At 40.3% G+C, this 19,660-nt stretch overlaps 1 protein-coding gene across 2 annotated transcripts in view; it reads left to right on the forward strand.

The window, feature by feature from the left end:
• Positions 1-15,179: 15,179 nt before the first annotated feature.
• The window catches only part of LOC140993475 (septin-7), a 29,615-nt gene continuing 25,134 nt past the window's right edge, over positions 15,180-19,660 (forward strand). For both annotated transcript variants that reach the window (XM_073462922.1, XM_073462923.1), the window contains exon 1: positions 15,180-15,272. In XM_073462922.1, the coding sequence (XP_073319023.1) occupies positions 15,263-15,272 (10 nt within the window). In that variant the 5' untranslated portion in view covers positions 15,180-15,262. The remainder of the gene's footprint in view (positions 15,273-19,660) is intronic.

Genomic DNA, 19,660 nt, shown 5'->3' on the forward strand with positions numbered 1-19,660 from the left:
CCTGCAGCTACCTGCTATGTTAGTACTCTAATAAATATTAGTTCTCAGTGATTATCAGCCACATAGATATCATTTGAAGGGGCCTACTATATTAAACAGCAGGTTCAGAAGGCCGTCATCATCTATTTATATGGATACAAATAACGTTACACAGGAATCTAGTCCAAAAGGAATTTTGTTTGCTGCAAAACCTGAAGCCAGGTGGATCCATCTTAGAAGACTATAATAATCCTTCAGGTCTAACTCTGTGGCTGGTTCAGATGAGTTTTATTCACTGATCAGTGGAGAGAGAAGTTCACAACAGGGATGCAAAGTTCTCTCTGACCAGAATGACTTTCTGGTCAGTATTATATGCAGGTAACAGGAAACAATAGGTTTGGGCTCAGTAACAGGGGGAGGGCGTGTGGCAGACCCACCTCTCAACTATCACCTCAAAACTTTAATTTTTCCAGATTATTTTGAGACCTGCAGTCTGTGTGGCCCCTATTAAAAATGAATGGAATATGAGTATTTTCATGTGAATATGAAAATGAATGGAATATGAACCTCTCTTGATGGTGTGGTTGCTGTATTAATATGTTCAGTTAAGTGAGAGGACTGTTGGACTGCTTCATGCCTTCAGCTTTCCTTGGTCTGCTCTGTGAGGAAGAACCCACTTTCTTCTTCTTCCTAATGAGCTGCTGCTGGAGATGACAGGCTGCTCCCTCACCAGCACCAATCATTATTCTCTCATACACACCGACTACACTGTGTGCCCATGCCGCTCCTGCATGAGCCCACAAGCACACCTGCTCCCCGAACCCCCTGCTGCAAAGGGACAGTCAATAGATACTGTGCATAAAATGAGCACTGAACAAACCCACACTGAATTAGCAAAGGGACGATGTTTGCTGCTGAGTGGAGGCAAACAGCGCTGATGAGAAACAGAGGGGAGCTGCTATTTGTTTCAACATTTTGCCACTGCTAAATAATAGACAAGAAAAAATAAATACAGCATTTGCATAACTTCAGTCTTTTGACAATACATTAGCGCGGCAGGCAGGTATATGATACCCTTCCATCTCAGCCAGTGAGACCCAAAACAAATGAGGAAGCAAATTACCCCCTGATGATGGAATTAGAATTGTGCATAGATGCTGAATAATAATTGAATCTCTTCTGTCTGAAATTGGATTCATGAAAAGACTGTTTGGATCACAGATGGCTTTGTGATGTGGAGTCATTTCCTCTCAGTATTGGATCTCATGCTGCTCCATCATGGCGGTTGTTCCATGCACTATACATTTCTAATCATCCCACTTCACTTAGATTTTGGGCTTCATAGTGAAATAATAAAGCAAAGGGCCATTTTTTTCTTATGTAATTACATCATTATTCACAAATAAACCAGGCTCATGTATGTATCAGGAATGAGCAGTATGGCAGTAGCATGTACATACATACATACATACATACATACGTACATACATACAAGCATGCATAAGTATATGTGGGTGTGTGTTAATCTGTGTAAGACTGTTAACAGTGTTTTCTATGTTCAAGTACAACCCAAAAAAGAAAACAGAAGCAGAGTGGCATTTCTGGCACAATTACCTACTTTCAGGTGTATGGAGAAGGGAAAAAGTAAAAAAAAAACCAAAGAGGTCAAAACTCAAGCCAAAAATGTATATCTAGATGACAACCAATCTTATACAGCCACACACATATCAGTCAATGGAGCACCTACAAAGGTGGGTTAATGCGGCTTCAGGCCAGTTCTTGTCCTGGTCTGTCTGGACAGTGTTCAATAAGGGCCACAGTGACACTATATTTTATCCATAAACTGGAAAAGACCAGCCAAGAGGTGGAACTTAAGTTTGTACAAAACAGAACATGCTATACTGTATATAGAAAGAATAGGAAGAGTAACAAGAAACATTATACAAAACGTAAAAAGATTCATCATTAACACTACAAAACTACATAAATGAAAATATTTAAGAACCACTATGAAAACGAATGAATTGAAAAGTCATCATTCCCCCTGAAAATGACATTTCTAAACAGAAAATTCTTCTCTCTCTCTTTGTCCTGAAGACATTGACGTCTTTGACTCTTAGACTGGACTTGAAGATGGAATGTGATGTTGCCTCTCATTGACATGCAACAGGACTGGTTACATCATTTCTTAATGGAGCTCTTATGTTGAGTAATATGTTCTTTCTGAGAACAGGATGTCACACCTGTGTATATTTTACCACATGGACATTGTATCATATAGACAACAAGTTTTGTTTTAGAGGTAATAAAATCCTCTAAATGTTAATGGTCTTTCCACTGATTGGGTGGTTGACGACTTAAGATTAATTGTTTTTCAACTTCATATCTTCATACATCAGCTATTTCTATTGACAAAAAAAAAATCACTGTAATGCGTTTCCATTTCAGTGGAAACAAATTCCATATTCATCTGTTTGAACAGGAGTTTATGTGTAGATGATGTGGGGCTCTATTGACAGAATTAAGGCAACTATTTACTTCCACTGTTACTATAAAACCACGATGGGTTGAAGAATATTACCGAAGCCAAGAATTGTTGTTCATTGTCAATTTAATTATATCATTTACAGTCTCTGAGCAGCTATTCTTCAACAGTTCCAGCATCTGCAACACAACAGCTTCATCAGTTGTATATTGCAGTAACACTGAGCTTCATAGAGACGCAGGTGGCTCATATAAAGCCATGTGTGCATTAGCTGCCAGTTTCATATAATGTGATGTGACATGCTCATTCTCCTCTTTGCTGCACTCCAAATTCATTTGATTTCACAGCCGGGGGGCTGTTATGTACGTACTGTATGTGCAGTGCAGTCAGGCTGCTCAGGCTCTGTGATCTTAATGCTGCCTCGTGTAGGATGGTTTATGTCTTCTCTGCTCTTTGCTAGTTGTTTTTTCCCCAAAAGAACCCAGAATCCTGTTCATCTTGTTAATACTGTAGCTTTCTGGTGACCCCTTTTTATCAAGGTCCTTATAGTAAATGCTTCTTAATCGGTAATAAGGCCCCTATAAGACCTTATAAGATCCTTATTAACCTTAATAAATCTATATAAACGTTAATAATAGCATCTTAACATGTTTATTGTTAGATTAAAAGATGAGACACAAAGATGCATGCTAGTTGTATAGTCAACTATAAATAAATGCATAATAAAGGAGCTATTAACCCGACAAGGCATTGTTCTAGCTTAAGTTCCAGTGGCTGCAAAAACCATAGTTGACTGTTAATAAATACATGGTTACCTGCTAATAAATGCATAATAGTGTATTATTAATCCTAATAAAGCAACAAAAGAAGCTTAGAAAAGTTTTAACAATGACATAATAGGTAAGTAAGTTAAACTCAATAAATATGTATATAATGCTATTAAAAACAATCATAAGGAACTCATAACATGTTAACAAGTGCCTATGAATGTCTTATAATCTAACAATAAATGTCTTTATTATGTATTATTAAAATATAATCTCATTAATGTTAAAGAGCATCTACTAAGGATTTATAAAGACTTTATTACTTATTACCTAACTAACTACAAGGACCTTAATCCACTTATCCAACACTTTGGTTCCTGAGCACCAAATGAATAACTGTGTGTTGTTGTCAGCTGCAGGTGTAGTTTGTGTTTAATCTGTATACTTGAATAGCTCAGAATACATGTGAAGCTAAGCTCCCCAGCAATGTGAAACTGAGCCTAACAGGCTGACACTGAGACATCCATAGATGGCCACTGTGAAGGCTTCATCAAAAGTACCTGTTTGATTCTTTACACTTCATTCCCCAGCACCATCCCAACATCATAATTCAAAAGGCTATGTCAGACAGTTTTTTAAAACTTTCTCAAACCAACACTCAGACAAGTACACCCACTTCACACAACGACTGGTCAGGTGTGTGGAGGTCAGAAAGGAGTCAGGGTTGGAACTTCTAACTCAAGGTCTTATTTTCATTCACACAGCTACATTCTCCTCATTTGTACAACCAAGTGAAACACCATGAATGTCTTTGAGGAGTGGCTGTTCCCCCTTGGAAAATGCATCAAGTCTTGCTGTTCTTTATGATATGCACACAGTTGTTCTTTTACTCTTATCTTTAAAAGGCCAGCCCACAGTGAGTTTAAAATATTTTCACTTCTAGAGCTGAGCCACTGATCAACTGTCAAACTTACTGCAACCACTTTTATACACAATTTTCATTTTTGACATACCAATGTTTATTTGTGGATGAATTATTAAAGACAAAAAGTCAAGTCAAAGTGTTTATTGCTGTATGTACAGTTAAAAAACAGTTTCCTCGTACAATGGAATTCCTTCTTTGCCTTCCACTCTAAATGCCATATAAGAATAATCTAAGATATCCAGAAGAGGATGGACAACGCACAATATTCATATATACAATACTGATACAGATATACAGTATAATACAAATGTACAGCATCAGTTGAATATAGTGACATTATTAGTGCAAGATGCAGTGTCAAGTGAGGACAATCATCTCTGCAAAATCTACACACATACAGTGGGTAATTGCGAGGGTGCAGTGTGGAGTATGTATGTATGGTGGTCTTTATGACTCTTAAAATCACTTATACTAGACTTAAAGGATAAGTTCACCCAAAAATAAAATTCTGTGGACTTGTTTTACAATGTAAAAAACAATCTCCTCAGACAACATGAAATGGAAAAAGTCTCCAGAATACCTGGGATCCCAAATTGATTTGAAAGATGTTATTTAGACCCTCGACGTGCATTTGAGCTTGTGCCCCCACTTCAAATGGGGTGCACGCTATAGCTTGATTTCTGCCTCTGCATTAAATTGATGCTGTACCTATGTGTAACATGCTCCCCGCCGTAACCTGACATGCATCTTCCCAGAAACTGTAGCTACATGATGCAGCGATGCAGACCGGACAACTGTGATGACGATATGATACAATACGATATGATATACTTTATTGTCCCCATAAGGAAATTTGTCTTGGACTTTGATTGGTCCAAGTCCAAGACAAAGACAAGTCCCGCCTGACTGGCCGGCTGCTGCTCCTCTTGGGTTATACTCCTCTTCCTATTTGATGCCAGAGTGTCTATGGGCGAGAGAGCTGACAGGCTGGTTATCCGAAGGGCAGGGTGCCCCTCCATGAGCAGCCTGGTGGCAAACGCTGGTTGTCGAAGTCAAGTTGTTCAAGCTTGGTGTGTATGGAGAGGTGGCCCTCCCAGAAGTCACTCTACCTGTCCACTCTCCCTTGCCCAGAGACACAGCTGTGAGCTGTGTGTGTTGGGAAAGTTCAGCTGGCAATCCGCTCACCACTGCCGGTAATGCAGACACGTCAGTGCACATGTATAAATGCTCATTGCAGCATAGGCCACTTGCATAGGTGACGGTGTTGGCTCTGCGTAGAGCCTACCTGCCACCATAAATCAGCTGTAATGATTTTATTTTAGCAGATTTCATCTTAAAAAAGGGATTAAATTATGTCTGTGCAAATTCATAAAGCTGTATGTAGCTATTTTGTACTTTGTGGGGTTGGTTTTTTGCCATTTAAAACAAGTCCCAATCTATTTCTCTACTGCTTGTTTAGGATAATGCTGCAACACTGTTTTGTTGTGTAGCTCCATAAATGTTTTGTGGACTACGAAACATCCGCTGACTTTCCATTAGCTTGGGGGTGAGCAAATAATGACTTGTGGTGAACTTGTCCTTTAACCAAGTTAGTTCCATGGGATCAAAGAGTTTTTCCCACATGGAATGTCCAATAAAGCAACACAATACAAGGAAAAATGAAATAAATAAATACATTGAAAAAGTCAAAATGCAGAATCATATTAAAGAAGCAGTTAAAACAATTAAATTAAATATTTAACTTAAGAGATGAGATATATAATGTCATATTGCTTTAAGTTTGAAAAAAGCATGAAACCAGACGGGGTACTTGAGCCTAAACTGCATCTGATTTAAATACCCTCTAGATGGCACTGATGACTGTCTCATTTCCTTAGAGACGGAAAGAGTGTACTATGCCTGTCTGTCCTATGGTGTGTGCATGTATGGCCTTATTTTAATTTCCCCATTAGTTATCATCAGAGAATGGTAGTCGTTTCCAAGTCTTTATCACACACTGGTTGAATGTAGCTGCAGTTTTGTGACTTAATATTTGGTACTTTGTGGTATGAGGACAGAATTTGTAATCTCGCGATGTGTCACGGCCGGTATTCTCCAAGGCGAACGTACGGCTTTTGCTTTGACGTCCTTACGTGAAGCCGAAACCAGTACGTGAAATAATGTGCGTATCCCACTAAGTACAACTGCTACTACTTTGCAGAGTTGAGCGCTGAGTTCTTGAGAGAGAATGTCTGAAGCATTGGTTAGTGAAGCAGACGGGAACGGCGGCATAATGGGTGAGTTTTGTCAGACTACTTGTTATTTCCTGTTCTCCTCCGTGTGTAACGTTGACCCGAGTCGAGCGCTAACTTACTGAACTGTGGACTTTCGTTTGGCGAACAGTGTGTGTGTGCGTATGTGTGTGAAATGAAATGCCTGGAAGTAAAGTGGGAAACCCGCTCGGGAATAGTTATTCAGTGGTAAACGTTAGCCTAGCCCCGACTTGGGGAATGTCAGAACAAACCTCATGTAGAAATCTGATCGTTTAGTGTCTCAGTGCTTTTTTGTTCAACGCAGCTACTCACACACCTCGGAAATTGTTTTGGTCTTCCGGTAATGTTGGTGTACAACCTTAACACCTATTTTAGAACCAAACTTCACCTCGTTCACCCCGTGTACCACCACCCACCACGCTGGTATGGTGTAATTTGTTAACATTATGGGAATTAAACGACAGGTTATTCATAGAAAACTGTTTAAAAGTTGGAAACCCCCAGCAAGTATCCGTTGCTTAGTGTTTTCGAAGTAACGTTATGCCGATTTGAAAAGTGCGTCCTAATGAGTGCAGGAATGATTGGTGTTAGGCTATGACAACATTTAGCGGGTATGGAAAACATTACAGTAAAGCACTATCTTGAGATTAATGAATTAAGTTTGGCTGTGAGCTCTCTGAATAACGCCATCATTTTAACAATACTGCCGCAACGTTAGCCAGGCATTTCCTGTGTTTTTGTCATGAGTGAGTAGCTACGTAGTAAACCTGCTCATTACAGGAGAAGTGACTTCCTGCTTCTGCGCTCAAACCCACCACAAAATATGTCAAACAGACTGTTAACGTTGTCTTTCAAAATACAACTGAATAGGTTGGTTAACCTCCCAGGTGATTCAAAACAGGACTTTCTGTAATACTGAAAATATTACGGAATTCATTTAACATTTGCAACTGGATCAATAGCCTTATTGCATTTTCATTTTTGTTCATGTACATTTTGTGGGTGGTTGACAGACTGTGACATAATAATGTCATAATAAAAATCATGATAATGATAATGTGACAATAATGTAATAGTGTGATAATGTTTGGTTTTAAGTCACTAGTCCAATTCACACTGCCCTTTGAGTGTGGGAATCATGTGCCGATTCTCCACATCGTCATCTGTGGGAAAGTTTCAGGTGCGGAGAGTGGGGACAGTTTCGCTCCGGCTCTGATCCGCCTCCAGAGATGGTATCAGAGCCGCAACAGAAGCGAACCGGCGTCTGTGTGAATGGAAAAGCCGGAGGCGCGAAACAGGGCTGTGTCGGTCTGATGGTGATCACATTCTGACAGCTAAACAGATCCTTTACTCCTCAAATCAAAGAGAAATGTCCCACACTTCAACCCACAAAGCAACATTACAGAACCAAACAACAGTAATGTGATAACTGGTAGTGTCTTTGGCATCTTATATGAGGAAAAAACTACCGCAGTTATACATGGAAAAGCCTCTGTCATCCTGTCTGTCATCCTGTCTGTCCTACGACTCTTCGTCACATTTCTGCCAGAAAAACGGTGTCTGTCCCCGGCAGCAGAGCCAGGCTGCTCCCGCAGTTCAATGGCAGTGATTATGTGATGCGATTCAGAGCAAAAAACTTTAACTCGCCATGTCTTTGTCACCTTCCACTATTGTGTTGTAGTAGTTACTGTCTCTGGAAACTTGTATTGAAAAGAAATCACAGTGACTGTCAGCCCTCCTGACCGAGACTTCAGTGAACTTTCCCCCAGAAAACAGCATTACTCCCCGCGAGTGAGATCCAGACAGGGTCCTGTTTACTGATGGTGATTATGTAATTATGTAACGTAGAGCGAAAAACGTAATTTTGATTTCAAAATCATTGATTGATTTCAATCACAACACATTATAATTGCATCCATATGATTATAAACAGTGGTGGATACATGTTTAGATTAACAGGTGGACACCACGGGAAATGCGTTGAAAAAAACACAGATTTCAACGTCATGATGTGTACAGTCACGCCTCTAGGGCTACTGATGTAACATGCCTGGTAGTCATCAAAGTTAAGTCCACTACAGTCTGACAAAATTGAAATGTAATAGGACATGGTATCTCCATGATAAAGCACACTATACAGTTGCTGCAATTTCCCAACCAAAAAAGAAGAGGAATTATAACTACATGCAGTAATTGAAGATCTTATCATGGGAATAGAATTGGTGGTATCTTGCAGTCAGAGCCAAGTGGCATGCTGTCTGTGCTGTTATACATAATGGCAGTGACATAGCACAGATGGGTAGGTCAGGCATTCAGCCAGACAGACAGAGTGTCAGATGGCCTGGCAGTCAAATACCAGAGGGAAGTCTGTGGTGACTAAGCTGTGTGTGTGAGTGTGCTCTCAGTTTGCTCATGCGGTAGTGTAACAGAGTTTAGATTAGTAATTTCGAATGGCATAAATAGGGGATACACAATATATATATTAGACCAGCTGTCTCAAACTCCCGGCCCGTGGGCCATTTCTGGCCCGCCCTCACCCTCCATCCATCCCACAGCCTGATGTCAAAAATGTAATGTAATCAGGCCCGTGAAATTATTTTTTTAATTGTTGTAATTTCATGATAATTTTCATGATATAATAATATTCCATGATATAATAATATGATTATTATATTAGTAAGAATCATACGGCCTTCTAATTGTTACAGGTGATCATAATGTCGGGAATTGGTTTTGAAATATCTGATTGTTGACTTTTTTGCATCAAGACTAGAGCGCAACTGATACTGGATTTTTGGGGCTGATGCCGATACTTATACTGGGGAGTAAAAACAAGCTGATAACGATATATTAGATGATATTCAGAATATACACATAAACGATAATTTTTTTAAATGCTCCCTCAAACGTGGTTATCAAACACTTGTGACAAAGATACAAATGTAATGGAGGCCAGATATATTATGGTTTAACAATAACCTTTATTGTCTAAAATGTAGGGGTGTGCATCTCCCCCTTGTTAGACGATCTGATACGCATCTAGATACAGGGAATCCAATACGATTTTGAATACAGGATAATCCAGTACGATTTGATGCAATACGATGCAGTCTAATGCAGTTCTTAACATTTGTTTCATGTACAGATTCATTTTCCTATAGAAATCGAAATGAAATAATAATTCTATAAAAGTGTCAGTACTTGGGGTTCCTAGAGCTTTTATTATTAAGCATATCTGATATACTTCATGAAAGAATCAGGGAACCCCAATATTTTAGTAAATTTATGCCATTGGGAAAAATGGAAGACAAATGTAATTTTGTCACCACACTGAGGACAGTAATGAGAATAATTAAATAATAATTCATGTAAATAATCTCTACACCCTTACTAAAATGACATGATTGAACCGACACAGTTAACTTCACTGGGAATTTAAGAATGATAAATTACCCCAAGCATCTTTTTCTGAATCAGTTCTGTAAGAAAAACCTTTACATATTCGCACATATCGGACAAAATATATGCTGATACGATATATCTGTGCCGATAATGTCAGCCAACTGATATATCATTTATCAATAAGAGTTATTGAAACTGATTGATGGATTGAGGGAGCTTTAAAAAGTCATACTTTATCAACCCTATGTTGCAACCCTAGATAAATTGATTGATAGATGGATGGATGGATAAATAAACTTAATTGTCTGTCCCAACAGTGACAGAAATTCTTCTCTGACAAGGCACAACAATGCACACGATTCACATTTAAAACACATTTAAGACACATTGAAAATACAAAAAAGGGGACTGCCAAAACAGCAACTGATAAAAACACACAAATGCAAGCAGTGTCAGGACTCACTCTCTTCACGGAGCAGCGACCCCATTGTCATGACCATACAACCCTATGATGTCATCATGGTTGTCTGAGCTTAGCTTGGAGACTAAAGTTTGAAGTCACTGAAATACTCCTTAATATTTTGTATTGAAATGGTGTAAAATGTAAAACACATCTCTTTAAAACTGTCCATTCCCATGTGAGGGGAAAAATCTATTTGGGGGCTTTTTCAGACGCAGTGTGAATGGGGCCAAGTTGAATCAAGTCGAGATGTTTGGAAGGAAAACAGTGTGGGATTATGCATGCAATGTCTGAGTCAGCTAAGGTCGTGGGAAGAGGTTTGTCAGAAAACATTGGTATCCTCTTTGCTGTTGAATTCATACTCCGCTCTCAGCCTCTGGGCTAGCTGGTCTTGTAACCCCAGCTTCCTGGAAGCTCACCACACTGTTTCCGGCAGAACAGCAAAGTGCGCCATGCATTTTTCAGTCTGTTACTGTTGCATTGCTTTCCTGCACTGATTGTATTTGTCAGTGAAACTGGTTTGGAGCTAAAGCTGAAGACACAGATGTCTTAGAGAATGGAATGTTTGACAGTAGTATCATAATTATTTGATGAGCGCTGCTTTTAAATAAGCCCTTCCTTCCTTTGGTTAACACCTTACAATATGTTAGCAAGTAGTAAAGCATCTTTTTGCCCACTTTTTACTATGACTGTATGTAGTGGAGCTGTGTACCACAAACATGTTGCCTCAATTCTTGTTTTTGTGATGATAGTGTAGAACCAAATAGACAAAATTAAGGGTTGACTGATTATCAGGCCAATATTCAGCATTTTTCTGATTATCGGGAGTGATTTTTCTGTCAGATTGCTGATAAAATAAACTAATTTAAAAATGATCTACTTTGGCTCTGATATAGCATCCTCTCACAATGTCCTGCTCACAACCCTATCTGATTGGTAATGCATCACAATTAATAGCCTATAAACACTGAATAAAACACTAATTTGATATGACAATGTATCAAATAAATGTTGTGGAGAGGAAGTGGCAGAAAGTAGCAGAAAATTGAAGTCCTCAAAAAAAAATACCTGAAAATTGTACTGAAAAACTGTACCTGAGTAAACTTCCTGATTATTTGAAATTTTGACACAAAGAGTTTTGTGTTTTGGTGCAAATGAATATCAGTCCCAAATATCACTTTTCAGTCTCCCTGATTTCTAATAATCAGTATCATCCCTGAAAAAGCCATATCAGTCGACCCCTAGACTAAGTTTATGAAAGGTGACGCACAAATAAACATTAAGTCAGCAAGCTACTTTCCGAAGTAATGTGTGTGCCTGCAACCTTGCTCAGTGTACATAACACCTCTCCTGTAGATAATAGCACCTTACCCACAGAGCATCAGAATATAGCTGCACGGTTGCCGATGATGCTTTTTGTGTCACATATGTGAAAGTACTGTTGCACAGAGACATCAGTCTAAATGAAACATAGACCAGAGCTCTTGACTTAATATCCTGTCAGTTGTACAGTGTTTTTGTGTGTGTCCCTTCATGTTAGCAGTGAGGTTATGTTCGCAGCTGTTAGTTTCAGGCTGAATGTTTGACTGCTCTGCTGTTCATCAACTGTCTCCAACACAGGAAGCAGTTAAGAGAGGCCACTAAGCCGTGTGCGTGCTTGTGTGCGTGTGTGTGTAACACAGATCTTAAACACATGAGAAGTTAATGCCTAATGACACTGCAGTTGCTCTACTGTAGGTCTTACTGTGTTAACCCTTAGCACTGCACCGAAGTAATGTGATGTGCTGACGATTTATTTCACTGATACTAAATGAAGCTTTGGTCAATAAGACTCCTGTCGTATGCGGTATTTATCAGTATTTATTGATAGCTTGGCAGTGTAGTCAATGTGGCAATGTGGTAGGAGTGGGACAAAACATCGATATGGCAATAAATCGTGATACTTGAGAAACGATTATTGATACGCCAGCGGCAAATATTGATATTTTTAATAAAACATGTAACACATTGGAATGATGGTACACATGGACAAGGACAGCTGCACTCAGTGTGTATGATAAAGAGGCAGTAAGCTAAGACTCTGCTCTTTCTGTACATAGTTTCATCTCAGTTTGTGTCAAATTCTGTGAAACTGACACCACAATGCAGTGAATGAATACATAATGCCTGCACTTTGCCTTTTTAGGGGTATTTTGTGTTCTTCAGTTAGAATGATATTTTGACCCCTCATTAGATGATTGTATTGCAATGTATCACTGTATGGTGATACCATCATAACTGTGGAAACTTATTGTAAATTGTATTGCATCCTGAGTTACCCTGTGATTCCCACCCCTAATGTCCAGCTCAGCTGGTGAATGCTTTACCTAAAATGTACTTCATCCCTGAATCTCTAGCATGTTCATTGGATTATTCCTCACACTAGAGCTGCCCATCAGGGGGAAATGGGGGAAGCTTTCTTGGACCTAGCTGCCAAGGGGGCCCATAGAGGCCAGTAATAAATCATTGTCATCCTAATATGAGCAATGATAACCAAATTTCATTTTGAACCAAATACAATAACTTACTAAAACATCAAATAATAAAATAAAATAAAAATGTTATTTACTGTCTATAGTAAAATGTTTTGCCTGTAGCTGCTTGCTAATGTTGTAGTGAATTTCCTTGCTATGCCAGGATCTGCACATAAACTGGAATGCCAGAAAAGAAAGGAGAAGAAAAAGGGGGAGCTGGCAAGAGCTTTAAAACCAAATAATAATATAATGACCAACTTTTTTTCAGTCAGCTCAGAAAGCTGTTTCCAACCAGAGTGAAGAGGCAAGTGGTAGCCAGGAAGCTAAATGTACAGCTAACATCGATAGCCATGAGGTAGCTAGTTTCAGTGAAGGAGCCACCACCACCTGTGAAAAAGAGGATGAAGTTCATAGTGAAGACATTCTGCATGTGTTTATGGAGGCGAGAGAGTGCACACTTGTTGTTATGAATAAAACAGATTTGGGGAGAGCCCATTCACTGGACCTTTTTAGAGGCCCAAGCATTTCTGTCGATTTATAGACCAAACAATTAATTGAGAAAATAATTGACAGCTAAATCAACAAGGAAAATAATCATTAGTTGCAGCACTATCGCTGGTGTTATTGAAATGTATTGCATTATACAGACAGTTGTTTCTGATACTCATCTTATCCTTATCCTTATTATAAAAGGGCTGGACAAAGTACTTGAAACACCTTTCAGTATAACAGGGAGTTGGTTATTTTAGTCAAATCTAAACACACAGATATGATGCACTTACTGTACTCCAATGTGAATATCTATGTTTACATCGCAAACACAAACAACTACTAGCATGCATATGAATACCAATGAATGACTGTTCGCTCCTAATCCCCATTCACACTGCCCTTTCAATGCGGGAATCATGGGCTGATACTCCACCTTGCCGTCTGTGTGAAGGTTACAGATGTGGAGAGGTGGGGACAGTTTCGCTGCGGCTCTGATCCGCCTGTAGAGGTAGTATCAGAGCCGCAGCAGAGGCGAGGCGACATCTGTGTGAGTGGAAAAGCAAAGGCGTGGATCAGGGGTGTGTCGGTCTGATGGTGTTCACAGTCTGACAGCTGAACAGATCCTTCACTCATCAAATAAAAACTGAGACTGTGAACACCATCAAATCGACCTACCCCTGTCCCACGCTGCCGGCTTTTTCATTCACACAGAAGTCGTCTCGCTTCTGTTGCGGCTCTGTTACTACCTCCGCTGGTGGATCAGAGGTCGAACGAAAGCGTCCCCCCATCCCGCCTCTGTAACTTTAACACAGACAGTGAGGTGGAATATTGGCGCAAGATTCCCGCCTTGAAAAGGCAGTGTGAATGGGGCTAAAGACTGAATGACTGAGCCTCTGTGGTTGCTGCTATAATATTTAAGAAGAGCCATATTTTGTTGAATGTTTCATTACTGTTATCGGGCAAATAGAGACGTATAAAACAGACCTATTCTCCAAATTCATAGTACATCTGTGAATTATATCAGCTGTTATTTGAAAAGGGATATTCCAGCCTCTACAAGGTACAATTGGTGCCTACTGTAACTCAGTGAGCTAGATTGCTATGTCCTGTCATCATTATAAATCAGAGTGTTCATTCATCTACCAGAAGAGAATTGTTGTGTCCTAATTTCTTTTTCTGGCTCTCTTTTCTCTGGTTTTGTTCCTGCTTCAACGACCTGCCTTCTTTGACTGCTGCCTATCCACATCGATATTTGTCATCATGACAACCTGTCTGCTCTCCAACACAGCTGTAAGTACTCTCTTATTTCTCCTCAGCCTGCAGAACCTCTGAGCTGTACAGATTGGCTCATATAAAAAATCTCTGTTCACCAAATGCTCATGAACAAAACTTTCTTTATTCTTAGAATTGAGTCATTTGAATCTAGACATACCTATAGGGTGAATACGTTGGTTGATTGTGCAGTGCACCCTTTAAATGGCCAGTATGGAAGAATATTACTTGAAAACTTTTGAAAGTTAGTGAAAATTGTAATCTTTGAATAAATAGCAGTTTTAAAATTATGATGTCTAGGTATAGTATTGCAGAGATAGAGTTAGTAAGCATGCTAACCAGCTAGCACCAGCCCGCCCCGGTGTTATTTGTTACACCCCTGCTAGATAATAAGTAAGCTTTTTGCACTTTACATCCACTCAAAACTAGATTTGTTCTGTCTTTGCTTAACTGTGCATTTATTTTACTATTGTGGCACCGAAGTGGTATTATGTGGTCTTCAAGTGCTTTCTGTCATCTGAGCTTGCAAATGCTACAATGTGGCAAAATCTGTGCTCATTTTCCAGTTTAGTCTTGTGGTTACTGGACAAAAGCATCAGCTATGTTTATTTTTGGCCTACAGCTACAGAAGAACCTGGAGGGCTATGTGGGCTTTGCAAATCTTCCCAACCAAGTTTACAGAAAATCTGTGAAGAGAGGTTTCGAGTTCACACTTATGGTTGTGGGTGAGTAATTCTTTTTTAGTGCCTTTTTACTTCCTGGCTCCTCCTCCGTCTCTGACACAATCAGGCATTCATGTTAGGATAACAAACACTGAGAGCACCTCTGCTTCTCAGTCTGTTTGCTTATTTAAGTATGAAGGTCTTAGAAGATACATCTACATACAGTTAATCTGTCTCTGTGGTGGAATTTATAGGTCCTACTGTACATGTGTTGAGCAGGATTGAGTTTCACAATAATATCATGGTCGACAGCATCAGCACCTGGCTGCTTAATTGCATAAGAGAGGTTTTTAGTTGAGAAGGATAAGTCTTGCGTAAAACAAGACTCCACAAAACCATATTTAAAAGAAATGTTTGCCATTCTGCAGTACAGACAATCCACTACTGCTGCATGTGTGTGTTTGCAGTTGTGTCTGTGGCTTGTGTCTCTTGGATTGTGTGGTGGGAGGAGGATTACTGTCATTCCATTCATGCAGCCGAAATCAAAGCCTTAGCTGATTCGAAGGCAGGCACAGCCATGGGACCCTTCTTTTCCGTACACGTTATCCAGAGCTACCTGAGCAGGTAGCTCAGCTCATATTCTCAGTACCTACCTACCTCCAGGGCTAATGAACCTGTCTCCATGGCAATTAGGACACACTCACACTAGGCAATCCATACTGTGCCCAAGCACGTTTGACCTCCAAAGTCCAGTTTGGCTAGTGTGAGTGCTCCATACCGTGCTCAGTACACTTACTTGGCCCTGGCATGGTTGGAAAAGGTGTGCTTCGGCATGGTACAGTTGCTCATGCACAAGCATGGGTGCGCAACATGGACATGAAGTATAATCATGCGTATTACGCCGGCTTGCATAATCAAGAAATCCAGGATTGTGGGAGGGCCATCTATGACCAAAATGACACAACAAAAGCCACAAAAAAGTCAGTATCAAGTATGTTCCTTGTTTTTCTCCATTGTGCTGTGCCCACTACGACATGATGACATATGTACAAGAGGTAACATGTTGATGAAGGTTCTCAGTCATCCAGGTCATTGTAATTCTAAGTGCTGTATCGTAGGCAACTGGGCGTATTTCAGTTTCTTGAAGACGTTTTACCTCTGATCCAAGAGCTCACAGGTGTCCTTAACTATTGTGTGAGGACACTCCCACACAGAGTTTAAAAGCCTGCAACTCCCCTCCAGTTAGTTAGAACCGAAAAAAGCCTCTCGGATGAGAGGTGAAAGGTCTTCAAGAAACTGACGATACAGCACTTAGCTTTACAATAGGTAACCATGCTCAGGTCCGATTGCGGCCAGAGCAATGTGAGTGCAGGCCAGCGGGGGACTGGGGAGGAGTAATAATCGTGCTTCGGCACAATTCGGAGCAACTGGGCCAAGTGTGAGTGCGCCCTTAGATTACCCTCCCCCTCCTGGCTTCTTCAATGCAGCCACTCCCTGGAGTTTCCCCCCACTGTGCGCTTTCAGGAAAGAGGCTCTTATGAGGCAATTTTGTGTGCAGCATGTAATTAGACTAGCAGGGTAATTGGAAAAGTCAAGTGCTTTTTACGCTGGAGTAGTTGAAGCGTCAGATAGTGTTTGCTTTTCCTGCATTTTTACAGGGTTTACCCAATGGTTATGGAATTTATGGGATATGATGGAATTTATGGGAGATGATGGAATTTCAACAGGCATATTTCAGAAAGAGACAGTTGTGAAGTAGGGAATTGGTTACAAATGGGCGGCTTGGTTTCTCTCTATTTTAGTGCTTTATTAGACAAATGTGAATAGGCTGGACACCAGGCAGCTCACACCCTCAGGAAAGTATAAACACATTGGGAATGAATGCAATTGTATTGTTGTCTTTATTATGTGAATACACATTAACCATTACACATGACAACTGCAAGGTCAGCGATGACTCTTTCTATTATGAAATTTTGATCCATGGATGTTTTATATCTGTAAAACTTTCCTTGAGCAAAGACAAAGCGATTTTAAAATCTGTGATGGTATCACTATGTAAAGTCTGTGCACCGAGTGAGAACTTACGGGTAGGGCCAGCAGAAGAAACTCTACTGCAGTGGGCTGCCTAACCAGGAACTAAGCCTGGAAGCTAGAAAACTTATTTGGCATATGCACCAGGCAAGCTTTTCTCATTCAACTAAATGGGAGCCATCTTTGGTCACTTTGACTTTGTGTACTGTCTAATTCTATTTGAAATCTATGATTCTCCTCACTTTCGCTGTCTGCATGTTAGCCTATTTAATGTCTATGCTACGTAAAACTTATAAACATATAACAACAGCCTCTGAGATAGAAACCTGAAACCACCTGAAAATGGCAAGTTCTATTCCACCCATTTTGACTGCCAGATGCAGTGCTTATCACTGAACATCTTGCGTCTCGCGCATGTGCAGGTCAAGTATTTATATCGACAAAGTCAGGTGTGACCGCTGATGACCCACAGCCAGGTATAACTACCGGTGTCATCCGGGTGATCAGTCCCTTATCTTCTTCTCGCTCAGCTGCTGTATTAGCATTGAGTAGCAAGTTATCATAACACTAACTTGATTGCTAATGGTACGAACCTAAACAAGCTAGCAGCTGTTACCTTTTTCTTTCTTGGGATTTAGCCATTTAAATGCGAGGACCCTGCCTCTGCTTAGCGCCGCCCGAGACAATTAGTTAGAAGAAATACAAATGAGGCAGAATATGTTCCCCCCATACTAGAATAAGAATTGGTGCAACCAGACCTCCTTCCAGCCCTGACATAGCGCTGTGGAATTGGTCCGGCCGTACAAGACCAGGGTTAAACAGTTCTATCAGCTCAGGTGTTTTGCCTGCTCAGTAGATCAATTATTTTTGTCTCTTTATAAAATTGTTTCTAAAAGAAAGTTCAGAAAACCAAATGAAATATGAAAATGTTAAAATTTTCTTTCAATGTTTTCAAGCACCAAATAATCTAAGAGCTCAGTTCACCACTGTGAAAGAGGCTATTTGATCTTTAGTGAATGGTTATGCATTTCCTAGCAATCAAATGTCAGAGTGAGTGTGGAAGCACAGTATATTTTTTAAATGTATATGGGTTATGGGTTAAGTATACATCAGTGTTAATGAGGCTGAAGTGAGGGGGTGGCTATTAGTGAACATGAAAGTAGGCCAGAGCTATTTGTTGGTCAAAGTCAATATTTGGCAGTGATTTGTACATTGGCAGGAACTGACCTTGGTGTTGGCAACTGCAGCCATCGTGTTTGGTCCTAGTTGAAACAGAGATGAATGAGCACTGTTGTCTCCCTTTTGGAAAGAATGCCCTCACAAAGACAGGAGGGGAAATTGATGGCTTTGCCAACAGATACATGTACAACAACTTGTTAAACTTCTACTGTCTCCTGGCCCCTTTGAAGGGAAAGCTCCATTCATAAACACAGATTAGTGGAGAGAAGATGACTGCTTTCAAATGATAATGTTGAACACACAGCATGTCTGTTTGACAAACAAACAGAGTTGCACATTGTTAGCCCAGTGTCTTGGAAATCCTGTCAAATGAATTGACCCAACGTGGGCTCCCTCTCACAAGCCAAACTTTTCGGGCTGCCCCTCCACCAGCCTCTTGTATGCAGTGGGAAGTGCCTTTGAATAAACCCCCATGGTTTACACAGCTGCTGGAAATTTCCTTTAAAGGAAGTGTGTTGGCTGCTGAGCGAGACAAGCAGCAAGCCGGTGGGCCTTGGCGGGCCGGCTCAGTGAGAGTGGTCTTCCTCTGGTGCTGCAGTCGGGATGCCCGGCTGTAGTAGTGAGTGGCTACTTTATACGTACAGTTCAGTTAGCTGGCATTAAGGATTTTAATACATCTCTGTTATAGCACCTTAATCACTGTATTTGTGCAGAGTGATGAAAAAACCCCATAAAGCTAAATTGAGCCCTCAGGTGTACACAGGTGACATTTCACAAAGTTCAATCAGCTTTCACCACAATTGCTTGTTGTTTTAACATTCATTTGCTGTGTCCTTATGTTTAGAAATCAAGCATTTCATATTCTTTGAAAAGTTCCTGATTGGAATGACTTCTGATGTAAAAAGTTAGGGCTTCCACCTTAACATCAATGAGTCGAATCATCAACTGAGGAGCCTTCAAGTCAAACGACATGTTGAAAGTTGAAGCATTAGGCTTTTTACTACAAAGTTTCTCAAAGGTAGTCCTCTCTCAAAATGACTTAACTGGAAAACCTGACTGTAATGGAAATGGGTTGATAGAAAAGGAGGGCAGAACAGCATGATGCACGGCATGCCCTGTTTCGTCACTTTCATTTCGTGCAACTGGAAACTCTCAGCCGTGGCACTGGTGAGGTCAGCTGTACCACAGCAGACTCTGGCAAAGCTTTCTCTGCTGCTGTCCAGCTGTGTGATCGCCAC

This window comes from Pagrus major, chromosome 3, assembly GCF_040436345.1.
Source record: "Pagrus major chromosome 3, Pma_NU_1.0".
Taxonomy (NCBI): domain Eukaryota; kingdom Metazoa; phylum Chordata; class Actinopteri; order Spariformes; family Sparidae; genus Pagrus; species Pagrus major.